The sequence below is a fragment of the Tachysurus fulvidraco genome, chromosome 2 (genome assembly GCF_022655615.1).
Source record: "Tachysurus fulvidraco isolate hzauxx_2018 chromosome 2, HZAU_PFXX_2.0, whole genome shotgun sequence".
Classification (NCBI taxonomy): Eukaryota; Metazoa; Chordata; class Actinopteri; order Siluriformes; family Bagridae; genus Tachysurus; species Tachysurus fulvidraco.
In genome coordinates, this window is record NC_062519.1 from 38,740,694 (window position 1) to 38,767,312 (window position 26,619).

The 26,619-nt window shown below is 38.6% G+C and overlaps 1 protein-coding gene across 3 annotated transcripts in view; it reads right to left on the reverse strand.

The window, feature by feature from the left end:
- The window catches only part of LOC113646750 (A disintegrin and metalloproteinase with thrombospondin motifs 7), a 62,151-nt gene that overhangs the window by 16,083 nt on the left and 19,449 nt on the right, over positions 1-26,619 (reverse strand). For all 3 annotated transcript variants that reach the window (XR_003441516.2, XM_027153215.2, XM_027153214.2), the window contains exons 9-21: positions 25,936-26,080; positions 21,349-21,441; positions 20,995-21,140; positions 19,652-19,821; positions 18,292-18,425; positions 16,320-16,440; positions 15,799-16,043; positions 14,923-15,070; positions 5,542-5,668; positions 4,975-5,188; positions 2,642-3,910; positions 2,187-2,339; positions 836-1,009 (exon numbers count right to left, since the gene is read on the reverse strand). Coding sequence is in view for 2 of the 3 variants with exons in the window: in XM_027153215.2 (XP_027009016.2) it covers positions 836-1,009; positions 2,187-2,339; positions 2,642-3,910; positions 4,975-5,188; positions 5,542-5,668; positions 14,923-15,070; positions 15,799-16,043; positions 16,320-16,440; positions 18,292-18,425; positions 19,652-19,821; positions 20,995-21,140; positions 21,349-21,441; positions 25,936-26,080 (3,139 nt within the window). In the remaining variant the exon portion in view is untranslated. The remainder of the gene's footprint in view (positions 1-835; positions 1,010-2,186; positions 2,340-2,641; positions 3,911-4,974; positions 5,189-5,541; positions 5,669-14,922; positions 15,071-15,798; positions 16,044-16,319; positions 16,441-18,291; positions 18,426-19,651; positions 19,822-20,994; positions 21,141-21,348; positions 21,442-25,935; positions 26,081-26,619) is intronic.

Here is a 26,619-nt window from a genome sequence, read left to right on the forward strand (position 1 = left end):
ACACACACAAGGTGGAGGTGGGAATCAAACCCCCAACCCTGGAGGTGTGAGGCGAACGTGCTAACCACTAAGCCACTAAGCCACTGTGCCCCCCCTGTTTAGCAAGCTTTTTTAGTGAAAAAGCAAATTTGTCCTTTTTTCCCTTGTTAGCTCATGTCCTTAATCAGCGATTGTGTAATTCAAATGTACTAATTACAACAAAACTGAAAAAACAAAACAAAAAAAATGTTAAATCATTTAATTGCTTTTTAAATTTTTTAACAAAAAAAATGTTAAATCATTTAATTGCTTTTTAATTAACAGAAGCAATTAAATATTTACATTTACAGCATTTAGCACACACCCTTATCCAGGGCGACTTACATTTTTTTTATCTCTTTTTTTTTTTTTTTTTTTTTACAACTGAGCGTTAAGGGCCTTGCTCTGGGGCCCAGCAGTGGCAGCTTGGTGGACGTAGGAATCAAACTCACAACCTTCCGATTGGTACCCCATCACCTTAACCACTAGGCTACCACAACCCATATGATAAATATGATACTTGTTGGGTTGAACACAAACATTGGTCTCGGCATTACTCACTTCCTCTGCTAACACTGACATGTAAAGCAAATTCTACTGTACTGTATGTTCTATTATCTTTCTGCACTGACTGGCAATTACACAATAAACATCATCACAGATGTGTTATTTACCATCTTGACACAAACTCAGACAAAGAATAATGTGGACATCCATCTGCACCTGGCCCGAGGGTTACTTTAACTGTGACTTTTACTTCTGGTAGACAGCACAGGGGAGACTGGGGGAAAAATCAGGGTTAAGACATACGTCTCACCTGTCCCCATAAGGAAGTGTACCAGTCCAAACACAGCTGGATGTTGCATGACAGGTGGGTGACAGGTCTGAGAGAAGTGGCCTGGCAGTGGAAAGGCCTCAGTGGCCTCTGATCCCGCATGTTATAACACTGGATCTCTCGCACCTTCAGGCCTCCTCCACAGTTCTTCGAGCACTGTCAATATATAACAAGTTAGGTGTCAGGGGAGTCAAACTCAAATTCACAGTGGGCCAAAATATAAAACTGAGATAAAGTCACGGGCCAAACTGAATATTTATTAAAAAATTAACTGCAACTGATATGTAATGTTTAACCTTTTTCACATGGAAACAAACTTTAGTTTTGCTTAAATACAGGATTTGGAACAACCAGAGCTTGTTATTACAAACACATAAGAGATTTTGCCGTCTCTGCTGCCACAATAAAGCTTTACAGCCTTTACAGCAGCTTCACTTTTTTATTTAGCTTTCATGAACATAGTCTGTGGGGAAACCAGACTTTTTTTCATCTCCTCCGCCTTCTGGAGCTTCTGCTTTACGTCCAGGTCCTTATACTTCTCATAATGTTTCGTGTCATTGTGTCTTCTTATGTTATATACTTTCGTTACAGACACGTTAGCTCCTTTAGCACACAAGACAAACAGGTCTGTCCTTTATATTGGTGAACAGATAATCTGCCTCCCTCCTGTCCTGAAAGCTCCTATTGTCCATCTTTCCTTTGGCCATTTTTGTAGAGGGTGGAATTAACTTGCCCGATGTGACTGTAACATGGTTGTTAACGACTGTCAACAGAGCATGAGGTGCGCTTGCTGTTCGTGGCAAGGCATTCTGGGATATGTAGTATTAGCGGAGCATGCGGCTAGGCAGCTGTAATGCACATTTTATATGATCTCGTGGGCCAAATATAATTACACTGCGGGCCAAATTCAGAGTTTGACACCCCTGCTCTAGATTGCCTGTAACATTGATTAAAATACAAACACAATACAGGTCTAAGACAGGATAAGCAAATTAATAATCAGCAAACAAACAAGATTCGAGGGTAACCAAAATCATGTTAAATCTTCAAAACCTGAAACAGAAAGAAAGAAGAAAATAGCCAAAGTAATCAATGTGAAACACAGCAGGTGACCACATTAGGATAATCACAGATCACCTGATCCACTGACTGTTTTGTTCTAATGTCTCAGAAGGCATTATTCTTTGAAAACATTCGATACAGACATGACTGGATGTCTTCCTACTGTACCTCTAGGAATTGCCAGGTATTTATTATTCTCTTTATTTCAATGATAACATTTCCACCAGAGCCACACATATCATTTAGAAAAAAAAATTGTAAGTAACTTCACCTTGCTCCACTCTCCTGCCTTCCATATGGCACATGGCCTGAGGTGGCAGCGTCTTGCCGGTAATGGTCTCTTCGCCATATCACAGTCAGAGTCATTCCCTGTGCTGCAGTGCACCGACCTCCAAATGGCGCCAAGCCCACAGCTGGTGGAACACTGAAACACAAGAGCATTGTGGGTAAAATGCACAAATATATAGCCTTCCTTCAAGCATTTGTATGATTTATAGGATGTTCCACAGCGTTGTTGATTTCTCAATAGAAATTGATCAGTAGCAAATACACTTATGTCTCCAGTTTCAGAAATTATAACATTGCAATAGAGGCGCATCCAATCATAGTGGACACTGTGGTAAAAAACTGTCCTATTAACATCAGGAGAAAGCCAGGAAATGACTCTTTGCATCAGCTAAGTCATAAGAGGTAGTGCCCACAGTTAAGAACGGATGAACTACTCACAGAGCTCCAGTTGCTGGTAATCCAGAAGGCATTCGAGGCAGATGGCACCAAGGAGACCAAAACAGGCTCGGTGGTAGCTCGAGGCTGACCGTTAGGACCCTGAGATGGATGTGCTGAGGGCACAGAAGAAGTGTATTCGTTGAACCAAGGCAATGAAGAAACAATAAACTCATTGTAACCGGTCTCTGTCCGAGCAGGCAAAGGGGTTGAAGTCGTGATCGTCCTTTCAACCTTTGTACCAACACCAACATTCGGTTTGATGGTCAATGGTTCTGCAGTTGCACTATGTGTTAAAACAGTTTGATCCATATTCCACTTATATGTATCCTCATTAGTATAAAGATCTTGCTGTGTTAACACTTCTTGTTGGTTTGCACCCCTTTGACGAAGTATCTCCTCACCCTTTTCATTACTTTTAGCCATGCCCTTATTGTCTTTTTGAACTCCAGGCATTTCGGATACATTATTGTCTGTCTGAATCTCTGATGTTGGTGTTCCCTCAGATGGTACCTCATCCGTTTGTAACAGGCTCCATATAGTGTCAAAGTTCTGAGTTGGGAAGTTTAAACCCTTCTGTTTTTGAGGGAATCTGGTGATAGTAGATCGTGGCTTGGCTGTTGTAACAACAGGTAGGAAGTAGTCCTCTGAAAGGAGGACATCATCTTCGGAGACGCTCTCATCCGTTTGGTCAAAACGAGGACTCTCTGTGGTGGAGATAGTTGGAGAGACCATAATATGGCTTGCAAATGAGGTAGTTGTAGAAGCTTTTGCTTCTTCGTTGTAAACTGTGTTAAGACTGGGTTTTGGTTCCTGCTTCAAATGAATTCCTGAGTAATCAGATGCACCATTTCCTTCATTGTCAAAATCATATGAGAGATCTTCGTGAAACTTTATGAAGTTATAATCATAGTAAAAGTCATCAACCAGAACGTTGGTTTTGAATGACTTGTCCATATCAATTTGATTGTGATACAAAAAGTCGCCCGCGTTTATGCTGTTGAGATTGTCTTCTCGTGACTGAACTCTGATTGTTCCCTTGGCTGATTTTGGTAAATGGTTATCTTCAAGTATTGTGTTTATCTCATTGAAAACTTCTCTGCTTGATGAGCCACTTCCTGACCAGTCAATACTGTCCGGGTTTGTTGGGCAGTCTTGAATGTTGCATGGCTTGACAGAAGCAGGCTTTGCTTGAGGATCACAGTCGGCCATGGGGTCCCAGCTGCACGACACCTCACGGGTCTGCATGCCACTTGAGCAGCTCACAGAGCACTGCAAATCACAGACACAATTAGAACAGTGAAATAACATCTTGTACAGTATGTCCCACTTTGTCAAGTGACTTTCACTCAAGAACGATATACAGTTATTTTCTATCTAGAAAAGCTTTATTATCCGAGAACATTTATTTTTGCAAGTCCACAGGAAGCGTCGCAGAGAGTAAAATAGCACTCATTACTGTAAATGAGTGTCAGTGGAAGCTGCAGTAAAACAGTGGGTGTTTTGTAAGTGACAGCTTTGTGCCTTAGGCTGATTTTTAAAATTGCAGTCAAATTGTTACTCTCAAACAGATCCCGCTCTGAATGAAACACATTGTCATTTGTATTGAAGTTCAAAATGGCCATTAAAGCAAATTTACCAAAATATGGCTGTAAAGATCGAGACTACAGGCTCTGATGAGTACCAAAAAAATCACGTAATTTCAGATTGCCTCATGTAGAAAGTCTTAGAATGATCAGATTACTTTACTTTATTTACATGCATACAAATACTATCAGATTTGTTACAGTTATCTGATCACTCCAATTTGCTTCGTAATTTAGTCCTGGCCAATTTCTTTCAACTAATACGGTGAACATGTTATTTCTTCAAGACAAGTAAAACCAGCCAACCACATCAATGTATAACAGGCTCAAAGTAAAGCGCTAACTACCGTATTCTGCATACACAAACTCACAAACGGTTAGCTAATTCTAATGTGATCGACGATGGAGATAATCCGTAGCCTACATAGTCTGGTAACTTGTGGTCTAAATAGAGCTTGTGGTAATGAGTAATAATGAAGGAATGAGGAATAATGATTGTCTATTGTCTAAAGGCAAGTGCAGTCTAAAGAATCCAGTCGCAATGTGTAGATATTTATCTATGCGTGGATGCTATCTGCCGTCTTCCACATACATGAACTCACAAACGCCCATGTTTAGCTATTTTTGATGAGAAAGTTCTACCATTAAAGAACATGGCCAATTTTGCACTCTTGGACTCTTGTAGCATTGTCTTGACCGCCAAATGACACAGAATTGTTGCATTGCACCCTACATCAGATGAAATCTTACCTCTGACCAGTTTCCTGTAGTCCAGTGAGCAGGACAGGAAATGTTTGTGTTACAGTGGGAGATCGACTCAGGCCTAGGTAAGTGCTGGCATTCGGACGGAAGAAGGGCTTCGTGTTTTTCCATCCCCAAACTCCTAATACACACCAGTGTTCTCTTAGTCAAGCCTGATCCCCCACAGCTGGTTGAACACTTCTGCCATTCTCCAACCCACCATCTGCAGAATATCAGAACAAATTGAACCCTGCTGAGACCTGAACAGCCCTCAAATCCATCTTATGTCTCTGGGCATCATGAGGAGTTGGGCAGTAGGTTAAGTTTCTGAGCTCAAGATAATGCTCATCTGCGCACCTTATAAACTTTTATGGTGCCAATAATTTTCAAAGCAGCACTAATTGCGAAAGTAGCTTCTGACATCAACTGAGTGCAAAAGTTAAATAACAATTGAATTAACTGAATGTTATTTTTTTTCCCTCCTTGAGGGGTGCCAATATTTTTGGACATGTTTTGGACACGGTTAAAAAACAGACAAAGAGCAAAAATATAGTCTGTGAATATAAGAGTACTCACGTGGCCAGACATAATCCAGCATTGCAGCTTACTTGATTGTCGTCAGGTCGAGTGGACGGGTCACAGTAATATTCCGGCACAATTCCAAACATGCGCTCGACACAATGCATAACCTGTCTCTTGACACCTGAAACAAAAAACAATTATTCCTTCATTCTTAAATATCAGTAAATAAAGCTTCCAAAATCATGGCTTGCCTGCTAAAAGCTGTTCTGTGGTTTCATGAATGCGGTTAGTCTGCATCGTCTGGTTATCATATTCTGAGTCCCCAATAGAGCTTGAGGTAATGAGTAATAATGCAGAGGTGTAAGATGTATTCCCTAAAGTTGAATGCGGTCTGAAGAATCCAGCCAAAATGTGTGGACAATAAGAATCAGAGATTCTTTTGCAATAGTAGGTTTCATGTCTCATTGCTCTTTCAAGAGCAATATCCTCGAGGACATAAAAGGTGCTCTAAAACAGCCAAATAAAGAAATAATATTAGTCTGGGAATAATTTGCCTCTAGCCTGGAAAAAATCTATCCAAGAGGGAGCCATGTTACACGAACAAGAACTCCACTGAGAAAAAATGGTTGCTCTGTAAGGAGCTGAAAAACAACTATTGCAACCACATCGATCGGTGTATGTCTACACGTTGCTCTACAATATGTGAGCTACACATCAGCCACTATAGATATTTGCAGACTCACCAACAGCTGACCCTATGGAGGACAGTTATCCTTGTCTTAAATAATAAACAGTGAAAGTCATAGTGAATCAAATAGAGAGATAAAAAGTACAGCACCAAATTTCAATCCAGCTACAGCCGAATCCAACCTCCTCCTACAGATGAACTCTGCCATATCCCCAAATTGATCTGACAGACCAAATGACTTAGGCGGAAAGGAGATCATCTGACAACAGAGAGTCTGAAAATATTTAACATCAAATCCATGTCTAGAAAATTCATAATACAGTCAACAGAAAGCACAAAACCACTGAGAGGTATGTAGGATTGCTTTCATCCTCTACACTGTCAACTTCAGCTGGTATCTTCAAGGAGATCCTTTAGATAAACACATGCAAAGAAGAATGCCGAATCATGAATGTGGGTACTTTAGTAGTTGTGGGTATGTATGGATATGGAACTAACTAACTAACTAACTAACTAACTAACTAACTAACTAACTAACTAAGTAACTAACTAACTAACATTATAATCTTATGCATTGCCTATAAATGGTTCCATCTCTCCTCAATGGGCGTTTTTACACCTGGTCACTTCATGTGTTGTCTCTGATCCGATAGCTATCTGATTTGTTAAAACTGTTCCATTTACATTAGACCACATAAATGAGTCTCGGCGAATCGGATAGAGATCCGATCTTTCTACTCCCGCCCAAAATGCAAATATATTTTACCTAATTTCCAGGGTAATTGAAATGGAACACGCTTTGGTGTATGCATTTGCTACAAAAAACAGCATTTACTGTTTGCTGCATTTTCGCTGGCAGCAGCAGTGCATTTTAAGACCCAACGAGACACCTGGGTGAAAGATCGGAGCCAGCGCTGGTGAGAAAACATATTTGTTTCTGGTGCGTTGCACGACTCGCGAGTGATGTACTTCCGTCTGGGAGGAGTATAGCGCTGACGTATGTGGACTGAACAACCACATTCCGTCCATCGGTGTTTACACATGGTCTTTTTACGATTGGATAGCTATCGGATCACAGAAACGCATTAAGTGACCAGGTGTAAAAACCCCAATGTTTCCTTGTTTGAAGTTGTTGTATTGGTGTCCTTGTTTATACTGTGATGTCAAAGACAAATAAAAAAAAACTAACTAACCAATCAACCAACTAACCAACCAACCATAAAAAAAGGATCTAATTTGGAAAAGGAAAAAAAAATCCTGTTCTAGTCTTTTACAATATATACTACTGTTACTATATACTACACTTGACCATGTTGTTATTCTTCAAACACAATTATCTAGAATGTCTTTTCATGAAGTAGTATCATTTCCTGTCACTGGAACTCAGAAGCCCAAGCCTGGGGTCCTCTGGATTCTCAGGTTTCATCTGGATTCTCTGGTATAAACATGTCTTGAAGTGGCTTTCAGAGTCTTTTTCACTGAAACTTCCAATAAACCAAGAACAACCTTTTCCCCTTAGTCTACAGGCAAGTAAGTGTGTGTGTCTGTGTGTGCAAATTCTGTATGAAATGTATGAATTTCATTAGTGAAGGTTCACAGTGAGTTTGTCTGATTCACAATATATTCATAATGTTCATGGAAACCTATTATGAAATGAGGAGGTCAAATACAAAGGAAGTAAGCCATTTTACTTTTCCAGCAGCTCATAAAGTGTCCATAGACTGCAGAAAAATTATTATGACAGAAACAGGAAAATGGCCTTTTCCCAAAGGCTAGAATAGATGTATGATAAGGTAATGGGTTTTCAGTGCCAGTTTCTGACAAGCCCACAGTCTTCAGCGCTCTACACTAACACATCTTATTCCTCAATGAAGTGAAGTACAACAAACACCAAACTATGTACTGTATATTTTAAGGTTTTTGTAGCATCTAACATACAAAGGCACACAACACACTATTTTAAAAATACTTATATAGAACAAACTATTTTAAAATACTTATATAAAATACTACCAAATATGTTTTTGCAAAGTAAATAAAAATTAGTATTGTTATTGTATGCATTACCTATTATCTATCTATCTATTTCTACGGCTACATTTCAGATGTTCACAGAGACAAAAAAAATTGTCGAAAGGTTGAAATGGTGAATAGATCGGTTTATTTAACGGTTTTTAACGTAACGAAGGATTCTCTAGTGACAGTTCTTTTGTGATAATTGGTAATTTTTCTAATTTCAGAAGAGTACAACAGAAATTGTAATGCTTTCTGGTTTCTTAGTACAATAACATACCAAAAGTGTCCGTTATAGCTAGTAACATGAGCCGTAATGAGATTATATAATACATGTAGGAAACATAATTGTTCCACAATATTAAATGTAGCTATAAATAGTTAAATAAAACCACCTCATTTTGTTCATTAATAAAGACAAATTTTACTTGTTGATAAATTATTGCATATAAACTGAACAACTCATTTCGGGAGGCACGCTTAAAGAGATGTTCCACTTTAAGATGTTAACATCGTAGACTATTTTCCTGTAACAGCATACTCTGTTGTGTTTTATTCCATACTTTCCCATACCATTTAGAAATGCAATAATACATTTTATAGCTTTACAAGCATCTATGCTAAATCTACAGTAGACACATGCAAGCGTGATCTAGATCTAATCTAGAACATGCTCTTTTATTACAGGTGATTCAAGTGATGCGACATGCTGGAAGAGACGAGTAAAGAGTAAACCATTCCAGAACATTCTGTCACAGAACACATTTACTAGTGCCTACAATTTAATTTTTCGACAACACGACATGCCATGCTTTTTTGGAGTTTGTAGGTACATTTCATGTATGTTGTAACAGTTGTTACGACCAGTGATGATTCATACTGTTAGCTGGAGTTGTGTTCTTTTTTATCTCTGTTTCTTTCTGCCTTGCCTACCTACCATTTAACAGGCAGTCGATTGTCCTCAGATGTGTCGGCTTACCACTTATGAGTGAGGCTGTTAAAGCCAAGAAGAAAATGCTAGTGCAGCAAGGAATAAGTAACTTTCTTTGTCCTGCTCAGATTGTGCAGTAGTCCTATCCTGGTTGTTGAATGTGCTAGTTACTAATGTTACCAGTTACCTTCATCAGTCTGTTTTATCTTTGATTTTGTGTTTCTGGTGATTTTATGGTAGTAGCGAAGATTTACTACAATAAAATAGATTTGCTGCCTTAAGGGTTGCTTATGTGTAATTATTATTATTATTATTATTATTATTATTATTATTATTATTATTATTATTATTATTGTTGTTGTTGTTACTGTTATAATAACAATAACAGCAACAATAATAATAATAATAATAATAAATAATTATAAAGCAACCTTGTTTTTGTCTTAGTTATGTCATGTGGTTTCTAAGTGTTCTCGTTTTGATTTATGTTTGTTCTTGTTAAGTCATCTTTTGTAATGATTTCATCTAATAAACCATGGATCGTGTTTATCCTTGAATTTGGGTCTGTTAAATCTGTGCCAAACTGGAAAAGGGTCATATTTCTATTTATTTATTTATTTATTTGGGGGGGGGGGGTCTTCTATCATAAGAAAAATGCGCTGTGGGTCTCAAGTGACCTTTTTTAAATTCTAAAAATAATTCAATAAATAAATAAGATTTTTCTTGGTCTTTCTTTGTAAGGTTGTGTCCTTCATCGTTTTGTATCATCCTCGACAGGCTAAATAGGCTTTTCATTTAGGTCATATATGGTATTGTATGTACCCCATAAACGCACTTTAGATTGTCATGTGTGCCCCATTAGCTTCCATGGTGAATAATGAATTCTCATTGATACCCTTCTGAGAATCCCATGTAAAGTTTCCAAAAGAATCATATTTCTAGGAAGCAATAATTAGAATGTATTTATTTTCATCTGGTTTACAAGAACGCATCTCTATAGTGCATTTAATGAAACTCTAGAAGTGGCCAGATTCTTCATTATTTCTTGTGTAAGTAAGGTCAGACGTAAGAAGCTCAGCACACTACTAATGAGGAGATTTACCCTGTAGGGAATTATTGAATTATAGATAACAGAAAGTGAATATATAAAGAACAAAAAGCTGTATATATGAGGAAAGGATATAAAGTGAGAGAAGCGAGAAGAGCTTTGATGATTTTACTATAATTTTTTCCCCAAGATACTAATTGGACAATCTTACCGTGTTATTACCTTGCTAGGTTATTTTGAAGTGATATTTCCAGAGGCATACATTTCAAAAGCAAACTTGTTTTAAAAGATCAAATCCATAAGACCTAAGTTTCAATTTGGGATTATTTGAGGATGATACACCCTTCAGTGAAGTGTCAGTGTCAGTGGAAAGCATGATTGCTTGTTATTTCACTTATATAATTGCTGGGATACACGCCAAGAGGCAAACTCACCACATAATCTACAATAAGTGCTTGCCGGACCACTTTAAACCTCTTTTGTGGCAGTTCAAGTGTCTGCCACATGAGACAAGAAGCCACTACTGTTTGCTAAACCAGGAGCTACAGGACATGACTAGCCTAACTCTTTGAAAATACAAGAGGAAATAACATGCTGAATTTTTCAGGTACTAGTTGGATGTGATAGTCTAGTGGTTAAGGTGTTGGGCTACCCATCAGAAGGTTGTGAGTTCAATTCCTGCTGCCACTGCTGGGCCCCTGAGCAAGGCCTTTAACCCTCAGTTGTATAAAAAATTAGATAAAATGTAAGTTACTATGGATAAGGGTGTCGGCTAAATGCTGTAAATTAAAGCGGGAGTTATAGTGTGAATAGATAAAGGTGTAATATTCCTCCGAGATTTAATTTGTACTCTTAGTGGTGAGAAGTAAACTAGGAAAGAAAAAAATTACAAGCCGTTTGCAAAAATACTTTATTTTTAACCTGGAAACTGGATGTATTGTGCATACCAACCGGGCTTTTGGTGATAAGTGCTTTCTGATAGAAGAATATTACTGCACTGAAATTCTTCTTTTACTTTTAGCTAAGACTAGCTAGCTAGCACACCAAGCGTTGCAGGCTTAAGGTATCTGTTTATTCTGTGAGATCAGAATGGACAACTGACCAAACTATCCAACTAACATCAGCTTGCTAGATAGTTAAGTGTTTAACTATGTGCATATTTAATGTACAAACAGCATATCCAAGAATGAACAAAAACCATCATCAAGATCTTGCAAATATTCTGATATGTAAAAATATTTTAGTACTGAAAGTGGCGATCTTAACATTTCATGAAAATTTCCACAATTTCAGAAAGATTTGCGTGACACAGTCATTCTTCTTTTTTTATATGTGAAATCCTCTCCAATCTTTTCTGCAGATTTTAGCCAAAATGTATCAACCAAATTCATCCCAAGCTCTATTTTATATAATTGTATATGCATAATATATATATATATATAATTCTTCTCTGATAAGAGTTAATGAAGCATCGCTTTAGTTCTGGCAGGCCATGTCGTCAAGCGTGCACCAGCTGTTAATCAGCTGTCCACGATGCGCACCCGGTTACGACATCCATATTACCCGACCATTTAAATTCCCATTCATAGAGCCGCTCTAGCGCCTCGCTGCTGCCGCGATCTAAACCCCCTCCTCCAACCCCGACTCCACCAGGTGTCCGTTGTACCAGTTTGCGTCATAAATCCAACATATTTTCTTTCTCTCTCCCCCTCTCTCTCTAATTAATTAATTAATTAATTAATTAATTAATTAATTATCCATCCATTCATTTATTACTTTCCAAACGCGTAAGCGAGCTATCTAATACATGCATGATAATGGTTCTGTTATACGGGGGTCTATTCTATTTCCTAGTCACTGCTCTCCCCGCTCTGTCCATGCATGCACACGAACGGGCGCGTGGATTCTTGCCCAGAACAGAACCATACCGCCAACACTAACTGTATGCATATCATCTAATAAATTCTCTTTTGACAAAGTGGTCCTGACAGAAATCAAGCATTTTTGGCCACAATAATCACAATAAAACCCACAAAATCCTGAATTAACTGATTCTCCTAGCAGCCATTGTACAGTACAACAATGTTAGTGAAACTTTCCCACAATGTCTGTTTCATCTGCTGTAACTTTACATGTTTTTGGAGGTATCAGGGTGACATCTGATCTAAAGTCTTGCAATCAGTAGCTTTGCGTCAAGACAGAAGTCTATCTAAAGATGTGGGATGTATCCATGATACATTTCATGCAAAATGAAATCTTCCTCCAAATCAGCCCTGACAGCTCTGACCCATACTTAACCTCACAGCACTGTCAAGAACAGCATGTTTAAATATGTTCAACTCTCCTGACACAATATTGTTTTTTGTTTCATTTCCAACCCAAAAAGCTCTCATCACAGCAGCTATAAAAGTTCAAGTGTCAATTGGCTTCTAAAACACCAGCACAGCTTTGTCTCTCTTATTAAATCTCACATTTCGTTGCTCTAATTTGTTCAACCACTCAAACTCAATTTCCTGTTCATCATTCAACATCGCTCATACCATTCAGCTTGTCAATCCTCTTGTCTGAAAAGTCTCTCCTCATTAAGTACCTGTCTGTTTGATGCTGGAAATGATAAAAAGGCATGCCTCGAATGGCTTAAATTAAATCCCACCCAGATGTGCTTACTGTCACGTCTGCCACAGCGAGACAACTGCAAATTAACACACTGTTCTGTGCCCAATTCATTTTATTCCCACTACAGTAACAAGGGAAATCAAAGACCTCCCTATTCACTATGCTTTACAATCAGGGCTTAATAACCATAAGAACCATGTGGGACTCCCTTGTGTGTTTTTTTTTTTTTTCAAAGAACACTCAATCACCACCGAAACGACTCGCAATAAAATAAAATATGTGCTTGAAGACAATATCTAAATGTAACAAGAGGCGTGGTGGATTAAAGATTTGCGTATTTGCCTTACACCTCCTGGTTTCGGAGTTTGATTCCCACCTCTGTGAGTTTGCATGCTTCTTCTGGGAACTCTGGTTTCCTCCATTAGTCCAAATACAGTACATGTGTGGTATGGATAGATGGATGGATTTCCAATTAATGCGTCTGATGTTGCATAATGTAAACATAATTCTTCCCCATATACAGTAAGTTCTCTACTGAAGCTCCAGAATCTAAGGATTCATTTTCTTAGGGCCTTTTTACACCTGGTCACTTCATGTGTTGTCTCTGATCCGATAGCTATCTGATTTGTTAAAACTGTTCAGTTTACATCAGGCCACATAAATGCGTCTCGGCGAATCGGATATCGATCCGATCTTTCTACTCCCGCCCAATATGCTAATATATTTTACCTCATTTCCGGGGTAATTGAAATGGAACATGCTTTGGTGGATGTGGTTGATAGAAAAAACACCATTTACTGTTAGCTGCATTTTAAGACCCAACGAGACACCTGGGTGAGAGATCGGAGCAGCGCTGGTGGGAAAACATATTTGTTTCTGGCGCGATGCACGACTCGCGAGTGACGTACTTCCGGTTGGGAGGAGTATAGCGCTGACGCATGTGGCTTGAACAACCACATGCATTTACACCTGTCCAGTTTCATCTGAAATGTGTCCCAGACCTCCTCCTGAAGGGGTCTGAACCATCGGATTTATATCCGTCTCGAAAACGTTTCAGAGGGCATTTAGACCTGGTCTATTTACCATCGGATAGCTATCTGATCACAGAAAACGCATGAAGTGACCAGGTGTAAAAACCCCCTTACATTTACGTTTACAGTTACGGCATTCGGCAGACATCCGTATCCAGAGCGATGCCTCTTTCCCTGAGAGATGGTGGGATTTTCTTGCTATATAAAGCATCATAATTCCTTCTTAACTGTGCTTATGTAATATGATTCGTATAGATCGAACGAATTGTAACGATATACTACACATTTACAGTATCTCACAGAAGTGAGTACACCCCTCATATTTTTGTAAATCTCTTTTTACATCTTTTCATGTGACAACACTGAACAACTGACTGACAATGTAAAGTGTACAGCTTGTATAACAGTGTCAATTTGCTGTCCCCTCAAAATAACTCAACACACAGCCATTAATGCCTAAACTGCTGGCCACTGTTGACCCTTGATATGGTTTGTTTGTTCAAATCCCAGGGTCACCAATCTACGATGGCCCTCAGCAGCTCAGCTGTGTAGATAAATGTAAGTTAATCTGGGTGAGTGTGTCTGCCAAATGCATTTTTTTTTATTTTGAGTTCCTGTTAAAATTACATTACATTGCATTCACAGAAAAGGAAAAGTTGCCCATCTGATTCTTTGGTCAGAATTTACTATCCCTGATGATGCTGGGGCTTAAAGGCAAGTGCTCATGTTTAAACACAGCAGTATGACTGCTAGTGGAAAAAAGAACTTTGGAGCTTTGGAGATCCAGAAAGTAAATTTACAGCATTTGGCAGACAATCTTATCCAGAGCAAACAACATTTTATACAACTGATGGTTTAGGGCCTTGTTTAGGGGCCCAGTTGTGGCAAAAAAACCTTCTTAAAAGTAGTCCATCACCTTAACCACCTTGAATTTAAGCGCCTGTGATTTAAGCCGAATCTGAATATGCAGAACTTTCCCTATAAAAATCGTACATTTTAAACTTTACTCATAGTCATGTAGCATGTAACTACCTGAGTAGTGCTTTAGTCTGGTTCAATACTTACAGTAAGTGTTCAAGTCTGAATATGATATATGGGGAAAACATACCTGTTCCACATGTGGCGCTGCACTCCATCCATGCTCCATGTTTCCACTGGAAATCAGAGACAGCGCTTCTGTTGTTGGACTCGTTCAGCACGTCTCTGCTGATGGTGTACTGGTACCTCACGCCCGGATTAGTCTCCTGAAAGAGCAGCTGGAGGACAGAGACGCTAGAATAAGTTCGACGTCAAGCTAAATCACACGCAAACACATACAAACAGGCACAAAATTAGGACACCCGGCATTCCTGTTTCTCCACATGGTGCAGAAGAGATGCAGGACTGGGAGACGCTCATACTCCAAGCTGATGCCACCACAAACTACTAAGATTATTCATCACCAGACTTTTAGAATATCATGCATGGTGCCAAAAAAAAAGAGTCTATAGATACAGCTGAATGCGCAGGAGTCATGTGTTTGCTGAAAGCTAAAAATGCTGTCATTCATTTATTCTGTCGTAAGCATCACCGCATGTTGGAAAGGTAAAGGAGGCACATAGAGACGAATCATAAATCGTGTATGCATTGCATTGTAAATTTCTTCTTCAGACTCTGCTCAGTACGATATATACAAAACAGCTCTTTCTCTCTTCCTATTACTTAATCCACCGAGTAAAAAGGTATATTGGATATTTCTTCTGAAAATATATTGTACCTTAACATTTAAAAAAAAAAAATATTTATCTATATTCCATAGAATTATTATAAAAAGCACATCAGCAACATCATGGATTTTCCTGTAAATAAATATTTTCCTGTAGATAAAAGTATAAAGGATTCACATCAATGATTTTCAAATGCACTCTGACTTATTCCTTTATGGAGTGAATTAAATCATCTGTTACGTGATGAAAATGAGTGCATTAGTATTATATGTGAGTACCTGAATCCACACAGGTTCCATAGTTGGTCCAGGGGAAGTCAGGTTCTCCAGCTGTCCCGTTCTCTCGTACACGAACACCGTCCCTGCTGCTTTGTATTCTCCAGTCCATTGGATTGTCCAATCACCATTTAGGAAATACTTTTCTGGGTTGTTGCTGCGTAAAGCCAGAAAGTTCCCAGATTCGGCTACCTCCTCGATGCGAATGTCCCGTGCTCCTTCTGGAATTAAGCCAATGTCTACGTAGCCTGAGACAAAACCACACACACACACACACACACACACACACACACACACACACACACACACACACACACACACACACACACACACACACAAACATTTATTATAAAAGCTTAACCTCAAGGCTAAATGACTGCTAAAGGAATCTAATAACCATGAAATGCAACATGGCAGGCATTACAGTAACACACACTGCATATTCTCAGAACTAGAGATTTTATGATATGTTCATTTCAAAAGGTGCTTAGTGAGATTTTAAGAATTAATAATTCATCTCATACCCAGGCCTTCGCTCTCCTCAAAGGTCTTCTTCACGGTTTCACAAGTGGACCCGTTGCCTTGACAAACTCCACAATGATCCTCAACTGCGTTGGAGTCGATTTCATAATCACAGCCGATACTCTACAACACACATGCCAATCATTTCTAAACAAGTTTATAAGGAGTCTGAGGAGTTTATCTTAATAAATTGTGATAAGTAATAAGTTAATTGTGATTCTTATGTAACATGCTATAAGTAATACTTTATGAAGGCTTCCACGTGTTGAATTAGATTTTTCCTTTAACCACAAAAAAGACTTTCAGTCAATATATTGTCCCTGGTGTCTTATTTTTTTTATATAATATAATATACAATATTTCGCATATAAACAAAAAAATAACAGATAAACCCTTTTGAAATTATTACATAGATATTAATATTGTTTTATACTGTATTTATTGTATATATGCATTCTAGTTTAAATTAACAGCATTTGGCAGACGCTCTTATCCAGAGCGACTTACATTTAATCACATTTTATACAACTGAGGGTCTTGCTGTTGCAGCCTGAGTATCTAGCATGTATAATATGCTTATGCTTTCAGACATTTTACAGATGGCTCATCATATTTTAGTATAATATAAACATATCACATCCCTACAATTTGGATTAGGGAAATTATCATTTGAATTCCAACTGAAATTCAGATATCTTGGTAGTGCCATTGGTTAAATCCCTGGCTCATAGGCCTAAGGGTATCCTAAAGGCAATACAAAGAAAATAGCATAGACATCTTTACCAATCTTTGCATTAATTCTGAAGCTAACTACAAACTGCATGACTTAAACTCTCACACCACCCTATTGCTGCACTCCTCCACTGGCTTCTGGAAGCTGCATGCATCAGATTTAAAACACAAAGCCAAAAATGGGCCAGCTCCCTTTTACTTCAATGCTCTTGTCACTCCTTGCACTGCATTTCACTCTCTCAGATCTACCAGCACTACACGACTGGTCCCACCATCTCTCAGAGTATGAGGTACTCTTCTCTTCTGGCACCAATGTGGTGGAATAAACTTCCCCTATAGGTGAAAAAAAGACCTACTGTACCTCTTTCTGAAACACATCAACTAGCACAGAAAAGTGCTTCCAACAGATTCTAAACTGATGGTATCTTAATGGTATCTGTGACCTAGTGAATTAGAGTTGATGTATTAGTTCATGGAGACTTTAAAGCTTTGTACGTCACTCTGGATAAGGACGTCTGGCAAACGTATATTCTTGTCAAAGTATGTCAAAGCAGATATCTAACGAGTTTCAGGAGAGCTGTTTGAATGCAAGCAGAATTTCAAATAGCACACAGTTGAATTTCTCAGCAGTTTGGGCATGTTGGTGCTCTCAAAAAAGCAGCCCTTGATGGTAAAAGTTTGAGTGCCTGTATAAGGAAATGGAATTCAAGTCAGACAAAGTCTTTATACTACACTCTGCATCAGCAGAAGATATTGCTCCCTTATGTAGATGGTTGTGCTTTGCCAAGATGTCACTTACCGAGCACATGATTAAAACAAATCCCAATCAATAAAAATAATAAATGGTCTCAGTGTTGTGCTCAAACTATAGCTCCCATCCAAGACAAACACACTTTGCATAGTACTGGGGTGTGCTTGCTTCAAAACAAAGCATGGAATTCTGTGCATAGATTTCTAACAAGGGTGTGAAGCTCAAATCCTGCACAAGGAGTCGAGATGTTTGCACAAGGATAAGTTGTTGGCTGAAAAAATGTGAGAATTAAACAAAATAATTGCAATATGGGCTGAATGACTGCACAGTCAGAATCTAAGCATACAATTGTTAGGCACTCTACAATCTCCTTCGCAATGCCTTTTTCTTGCTCTGCTTGCAGTCCTTTACTTGTGACATACAAAAAGTAAAGACGCTTCAACTGGAGATTTTTCAGTAATTACTAGTCGGAGGTCGATTGATTGACTGACCTTACAGATTCCGTTAATGCACATGTCTCGGCTCTGGCTACCCTCCAAGCACCGGGTTCCGTCAATTACTGCGTCCACCATCTTATCTGAGAAATACTCGTTCACTGGGCGGCAGTGCAGTTCACATGGATTTACTGAAAATGAAGAGGCAAAATTTCTGTTGCACCACTTTTTCATGCTACAAGCTCAAACACTACACCCAAAAACATTCGATTGCTTTAGTTGCTATTTTAATAATTAATAATGTAATTATGTTTTTCAGTCATCTGAGAAATGGGTCCTGAATCCCAAGCTGTAGTGAACGAATTTGAGACAAGTCTAGTGTGGAGAAACAGAGAACCAGGACTAAGTCTCGAACTTAATGTAAACTGGGTTCAGCTAACAGTTTGAGACTCCAGAGTCCAGAGTATCTTTAGAGTTAAAGTCAAGTCATGTTTTCTCAGCCCTGGAGTCCTAATTGAGTACAAATGCCCTAATTCTACACTCCAAATTGAGTGAAAAGTTCATAATACTACAGCACAGTACAGTACAGTCCATTTCAAATATAATATAAACTCCCAAATTCTACAGTCCAAATTGTGTCCAGACTCCATAAAGTTCAGGAAGGGTCCATGGACTTCTAGTCTCAAACTACTTTTCTTATTTCTTTAGTTAGGGTCTATGGACTCTCTATGGACTCTAAAGCTACAGTTTAAACAGAGTCCATAGACCCTAAGTAAAGAAATCCAGAGTACCATTAGAGTTAAAGATGAGTCCAGAGTTCTAAGCTCTGGAGTCGCAATTGAGACCAAATGCCCCAATTCTACATTCCAACTGGAGCCCAGACTCAATAAACTCTACAGTTCAGGTAGAGACTAGACTCCATAAATCGACAGCTCAAGTAGAGTCCAGTGTCTCCACTGTTCAGACAGAATACAGACTCCTAAACTCTACAGTTCAGGTAGAGTCCAGAGCCCATAACACTATTCTTCAAACAGAATACAGATCACCTAATTCTACAGTCTAAATTGTGTCTAGACTCCATAACTCTACATTTTATTTAGAGTCCATATGAGTTCGATACGATCGAATTGGGTTTTGTACATTCAACATAATTCGATCATGTATTTTCATAATGTTTTCAAAGTAATTCAAAATTCTTATCTGAAATGAGGCTCAAACTCAAGTCATCGTCCTTCTTCAACAGGCACATAGTTCAGATATTGTCGCAGCTTTAAAATTAGCTCATTGGCATAATGTTTGTGGTTTCAGAACGTAATGGCACATCGTACTACGTCTAATGAGCATAATGAAATCTTGTTGTCTGTGCTATTCATTTACTATTAAGCACAAGCCATGAATGTTGCAACATTATGCTCACTTCGGTTATTGACCTGGATCCATTGGTAGAATTTGCCCTTATAAGGGATGCTGTTGAACTTGCTGCACTGGATAGATCTGAAGCTGGGTTGGCCTCGAGTGCATGCCGCATGGTTACAGATCTTGTATCTGCGGCGCTCCCCGAGGCAGTATCTCCCTCCATTCTTTGGGCTGAAGGATGCAGAAGCAAAGAAATCTTACTGTATTAACCCTTGTATGATGTTTGTATTTTTGTTTCTCAGCCAGTGTTCGTGGGTCTGTTTGACCCGCTGCATTTTTGTGATATTAATTCAACACAATCAAAAATTTTATGTTATAATACTCTACAGTTGTTTACTTCATCCCAATTACAAGCAATATAAACAGCATATCTGGTTAATATTTGTCACAGTTTTTAATTTAAGTGCTACTCGTTTTTTGTTGTTTTCTAATAAAATGTAATAAAAAAATTAAAAAAAATCAAATTTAATCAAGTTATGAGTGGGAAAAAAATCAACAAGTTTACAAGGAAGCAAAGTTTTTTTAAAACTATTGATGTTTATGAATATAAGTCCCACAGACCCGAACATCATACAAGGGTTAAGATTGTGTTTGTACTCGCAATGAAATATGTGACATAACAATGTCCCACAATGAGCTGCTTTCAGAGATTACATAAGATTGAATAGCATGATGAACAAAGTCATCCACTATATCAATGTTCATTTCTTTCTCTCTCTCTCTCTCTCTCTCTCTCTCTCTCTCTCTCTCTCTCTCTCTTTCTCTCTATCTCCGATAGCCATGTGACTGAAAACTATCATAAACCCTTAAACACTTGAACACATCCATACATGCAATCTTATCGGTAAAGAAATGACTGGTTTGGTAAAAAATGCACAACATTATCCCTGCTGTCTCGCACGCTACAGAGTCGATCTCACAGAGCACGATTTAAATAACAGCTCTCTTCATTGTTTACTGGAGAAGGGAACAAGCTGGAGCTCAAACATGTGTTATGTTTAAGTAAACATGCACATTATGTCTTCTAAGGACAATGTTTAATATATATATATATATATATATATATATATATATATATATATATATATATATATATATATATATTTAGAGGACAGTTAAAAACTCACATAAAATGGTAAACACTGTGAAGAGGTTGAATATAATATAATCAAACAAAGTTTTCTTCTATTTGTAATTTTTGGTCAAGTGACAATGTGAGCAACAGTACAGTATATGGAGTGATGCAATGACTTCAAAACTATTAATTGAATGATTATTTATTATAATTATTATAATGATTAATACAATGAGTCATGTAAAGCTCATACGTGCTCACTCACGTACATGGGACTAACACAGTCTCTGTGCGAGTTCTGCACTCCTCCACCACACGTCCTGGAGCAGGACGACCACTCGCTCCACGGCCCCCATCCACCGTTCACTTTCTCCAGCTGATATCCAGCTGACACACACTGGCCATTTAAACACCACTAACAAAGACAGAATAAAGGATTACACCAACACACACACACACACACACTTAGCCAAGATAGCAACACAGGCCCTGCAGGAAAAAAGCGCAACAAAACCGTGATGCAGCTGTTGAGCATAGCAAACTGTTTACATCATGAGAGAAAACGCAAGTAAAGCAGCAAAGCACATGTGAGGCTCACGGTGGGGAAAAGAAAACACACTTACTTTGTCTTCACCACACTTGGTGCCATCAACTGCTCCATCCAGTTTTGAGTGACATGTGGAGGCCACGGTGCACCACAGAGTGCTGCAGACGTTCTACACAAAGCAAGAAAACTTTCAGTCAGTAGTAGAAGAGTATAAAGAGCTTATCTTTGCAATTGGTACATTGTAAATAGCCCAGTCTCGACATGGACATATGTATTATGACATGAATAGTGCTCTTGTGCAGCTGAATTTGGTGGAACTCCCACTTTCCACTCATTCTGTTTCACTGTCATGTTGCAAGGACTCCCTGTTGAAGTGGGCCTCAGGACTCAGCCCTGAGTCTGTCTCTGTATGTGAGGCAACCTCAAGGCTCATTGCCCTCGAGCTTTCTACTTCATTGCACTGTTCTATTTTTGAGGACGTTACCCATATTTGATCTGTGCCCTCTGTTAGTTCCTCAAATCTGTACTTCAGTGCAATTTAAAATGAGCTGTCCTTATGCATAGCGACTTTTTGCAACTTATACAGCTTTTTATACAACTGATGGGTTAAGGGCCTTTCTCAGGGGCCCAGCATTGGCAGCTTGGTGGACCCAGGATTTCAACTTACATCTTACTGACTAGTAGTCCAACACTTTAACCACTAGGCTACCATAAGCTTACATTTTCGAAGGCATGCCAAGTTTACACAGAGTCACGTACCAGGAAAAGGGGCTCTGTAAACATTGTTCGGCACCAAAATATTCCAGTGTTTGATTAGAGATGTGATTAATTTTAAGGTGGATGTTGAACTAAAATAAATACATTAATAGTTTGCTTTTCTAACATTTGAATTTGGACAAAAACAAAGATGCAAAAAACTAGCGAAATTAAATTTGGACTAAAATAATGGCCATTCACGTGCAAATTGTGTATTTAGCACCTAATTTAAATAAAGTCCAGAAAATGCAATAAATATTTCATATTATTCTTATTATTATTCTTCTTATTATTATTTAGTAGTAGTAGTAGTTTTTGTAGTAGTAGTTTTAACAATTATTTTTAACATATAATACAATATGCAAAATAGGTACTGTTCTGTCAGTGCACTGTGTGGGAGTGCTGGGATAACTTAGGACATGGAACTACAATCTATATTTTTTTAACTGGGGATCAGGGTCTGCGTCCAAGACACTGCTTAACTATTTTCCTACAAATCCGCAACCCTACAGCAACCTAACATCCCTGATAAGGTCACTGAGCAAAAGAAAGTTTTGAGAATGAGGTCAGGAGAGAAAAAGCAAGCTGTTTTTTGACATTTTGACAAATGATTTGCAGACGCTTGTTATAAGCCAAAAGCATAATCAGTCAGGGTCATCTAACAAAAAATTGGTACAAAAAATCTGTTACATGTTGCGAAGCGCACACTGGAAATGTGTGCAACATCAGGACATATCAGTTGTAAATACTGACTGGGTTCTGATGTCCTTTTGTTAGCAATACCACAATCGGTCCACAATCAAAACAGTTTTCTGTTTATGTAGTCTGCTGGCTTCAATATAAAAAAAGAAGAATTTCAGTAAAGGTTTATATGTCATTAATGTTTATAGTTGCTTTTTTTAGTACAGGAATTTCAAGACAGTCTGGTCTCGGTTAATGCTGTGCTTGTTTACGGGTCAAAAAGGAAAACCATATCATGCTGAGAAACTTATGGTATCTGTATAAATGGATACAGAGACTTCCTGTCAGGCAGAAGAGATGTGTGTGGTCCAGGCTCACTTCCTATCCTGTCAAATCTCTAGGCTTTTGTATGGCTGCTCTACCCTTTTCATTTCGATGGCACGAAACACCTCTGTAGTGCGTCTAGTTCCTAATGAGACTGAAATGTATTCAATTATCAGCGGGATGTCTTAAATCATCTCAATCTCCCACAGGCTCCTGTCAGTCATGGCAGCCATTAAGGAGTAATGGTTTGGCATGCTGCGAGATTATTCAGTCTTTTACGAGTAAACACTGAATTGGAGGGACACCATGGGTGATAAATGAGTATGACTCAGTCGCTCTCTAGTGAGTTAAGAAGTACTTCCTCGTGATCCTAGCTCTAACAAATTGTCCCATTATCTTTAGCCAATTGCATTTGTCACTACTTCTGGGCTGTCATAACATACATTACAGCTCTCATCTGTAAAAGGGTTGAAAAATATCATCTCGGATTTAACTTTCAACAGTATTACCAGTCTGAAGGCTAAATCAGTAATTTCCATGAACATGCCATTTTTAAAGCATTAACAATAACAGTCCACTAAATAGTACAACAGAATTACGTTCACCATATCATTGGGAATTTTGAATACAACATACATTTGTGACTGGACAACAGTGCTTGTTTGGCTGACGCTATTATCCAGGAAGGATATAACAGGACTTGAATGTTAAAGGGTCTTGCTTAAGCATCCAACACTGGCATCTTTGCAGGTCTGGGATTTGGTCCAACTCTCTGGGTGGGAGAGATGGCAGTAATATGAAGGAAGTTTGCTCTGTCCTTTGACTGGGTTGAGCTGCCCTGTGTTTATTATTATATATATTATCAGCAGCAGTATGACAAAATGCACCAGATGGATTCATTGTGTCTCAGTGGAAGCACTTCATCCTTGACCTTATGCTCCCAGCTTTGCCTTTCTGATTGAGGTTGTTGGCTGTTGTGATAGATGAGAGCTAAAAAAATGTTTCAACCTGAGGTACAAACCTGTGATGGAATAAATATGGCCAATTAGGTCCCCTAACCTTCAACTTCACAATTGTGTTCTGTTACTTTGACTAAAAGTAACAGCAAATTAGACAAACATATATACGCACACTGCCGTAGGGTCCTAAGGTTAAGCAGCAGACCCACTAATTCCAAATGCTGCGAGCAGGATAATAAAGACATTTAATTTATCTCTGCCTGTCTGTGATTCCCATCCAATACAGAAAATAAATTCCTGACTGAACAACTATCTACCTGGAGCACTGACCTCCATATTCATAAAGAGTTGGTAAAACCTGCCTACAGTACATAAAACCACTAATTACACTACTGCAACGATGCTGCACACCATCCTGTGTGAATCTCCTATTCCTTGTTGCCAGTTCAAATGTTCCCCCACATTCACAGAGAATATGTCTTCTTCTTGTGGCAGCCTTCATTCCCGATGCACATCGACCCATGTGTGCAACAGACATAAAAACAGCTGTTATCCCTAGAGGAGTTCGAATAAACACAACAGAATAATCAATCTCTACAGTGCTCCAGTCTCTCTGTCGACTCACTCCAAACTACAGTGTTATTACTGCTGCTTGTCCCTCGTCATTTTACTGTATGTGTATTTATAACCTGAAATTGCACCTTTATTTTCATGTCTAAGCTTTCTATATTTTACTGCTTGCCACCTGTGTCAGTTTGTAAGAGTGTCATTTATACGTAAATTCTTACACCATTTACCTGTATTTGCTTATAGCGACCAAATAAAGAGTTGTTTTGCTTGCTACCATCAAGCCATTGACAGATTTCCTAAGGTGTCATGTGGGTTTTGTAAGTTCAGGGGGTAAACAATGAACAGTATTCAGAGTGAATATACATATTATATAGAAGAAAAATGTCCAGAAAAATGTCAGAGCCTCAGAAGTGTGAACCACACACAGGAAATGCCTATTATCTGAAAGGAAATTCAAACAAATGTAGTTCCATAAACCGAATCTGAATACCTGTACCATTTCCTGTGTGATTATTGACATGTATTAGCAGATTTGGAAGTTCAGGACCATCCAGGCAATGGCGAAAGTTTGATTTTGACATTGGTGGGGACATAATTTATTTGACATTGGTGGGGACAACATTCCCCGTATTTTGTGCATAAAACTGTTGTTATAAGAATGCTTTCTTACTCATAGCCTGCATAATCACATTGCATATTGCTTTATACAACGGAATCTAGCTGCAGCCGACCTCAACACGTTAGCGAGAAAGGCAAAGCCAATCAAACAGCGACGTGGGTTAGAGAGGCAGGACTCAAAAAAGCCGAAGGCCAATCATTTTAGAGAGGTGAGTTACAGAGGCGGGATTCATTGCAGGGGGTAAATCTGTTAACCGTTTGTGTTCTACTAGTTGCGCTATTTTTTACAGAACGCCGTTGTAAAATATTTTCATCTTATTTAATGATTCCTGGATAAATGTTAAATGAAATAAGTAAAAAAGCACAAGACACAGACGGATATCAGTGGTTATGTATAAATATATATATAGGCTTGGTCGAATTATTGCTAGGGACAATTGAGTGTTCCCTGCATATCGGTAGGGACATGTCCCTACCGTCCCTACCCAAATCGACGCCCTTGCATCCAGGCATGAAATTAATGCTGTAGTTTATTAGTGTTTTAAGTCTACTGAAAAATATCCAGCATCATTTATACAGTATTATGTTTATTGTGGTTCCATGTCTCTGTTGCTCTGAATATCAGATTTTGTTTTCCACTAGCAGACCCTGCTTGGACGCCTGCTTTCCGGACGTCTGCTATGAATCGTACAGCTGTGCACAGGGTTCACCAAGGCCGTGTGGGTGTGAAAGTAAAGAAAAAATTGATGTCTTACGTCCATGTCATCACAAAGCAGCGAGCCGGAGCCATACTGGAGGCGGCATTGGTGGGCGGCGCTGTACAGAACGCCAGGTAGCACAGACTGCGCGTCCAGCTCGTTTCTCCCAGGAGGGTCATCCAGACACCAGCCCCAACCTCGACTGTTAATAAAAAAAACACACACATCTTATTCATCCCTATAGGGTGACAGCATTCCTGCAAATAGCCTTATCTTTTCTCACTTCCTGTTAGTTAATCTGATTTTCCTCTTATGAGCTAACAGATAGGATTGCCTTACTAAATATCTATGGGCAGATGACATGATGATATTTCGATGTAAAATAGTTTTGAAAACATGTTATATTTTGTGATAACCAGCACCTTTGTTTTAACTGAGCTCTATCTTAACTTGGAAGCTGTAACTCATTAAAAACCCCAACCAAACGTAATCAGTGGTGACATTAATGTCTTCATGATTCATTCTCCTGCAGCGATATAATTTTGGACTAATTAATATGACTTAGTTTTGCATTAATTTGCATGTAAGGTTTTTTTTTTAAATGGTTTGCAAGTCTAGCTCTCAAAACCCATAAGCACTCATGACTGAAGAATAAATTGCTCCCTGTTGGTTTGTGAGAAAAGATTCTTACTCTATTTTTTTTTTTTTAAAATTCAGAGTGCTTGGAGAATTAATGAAATC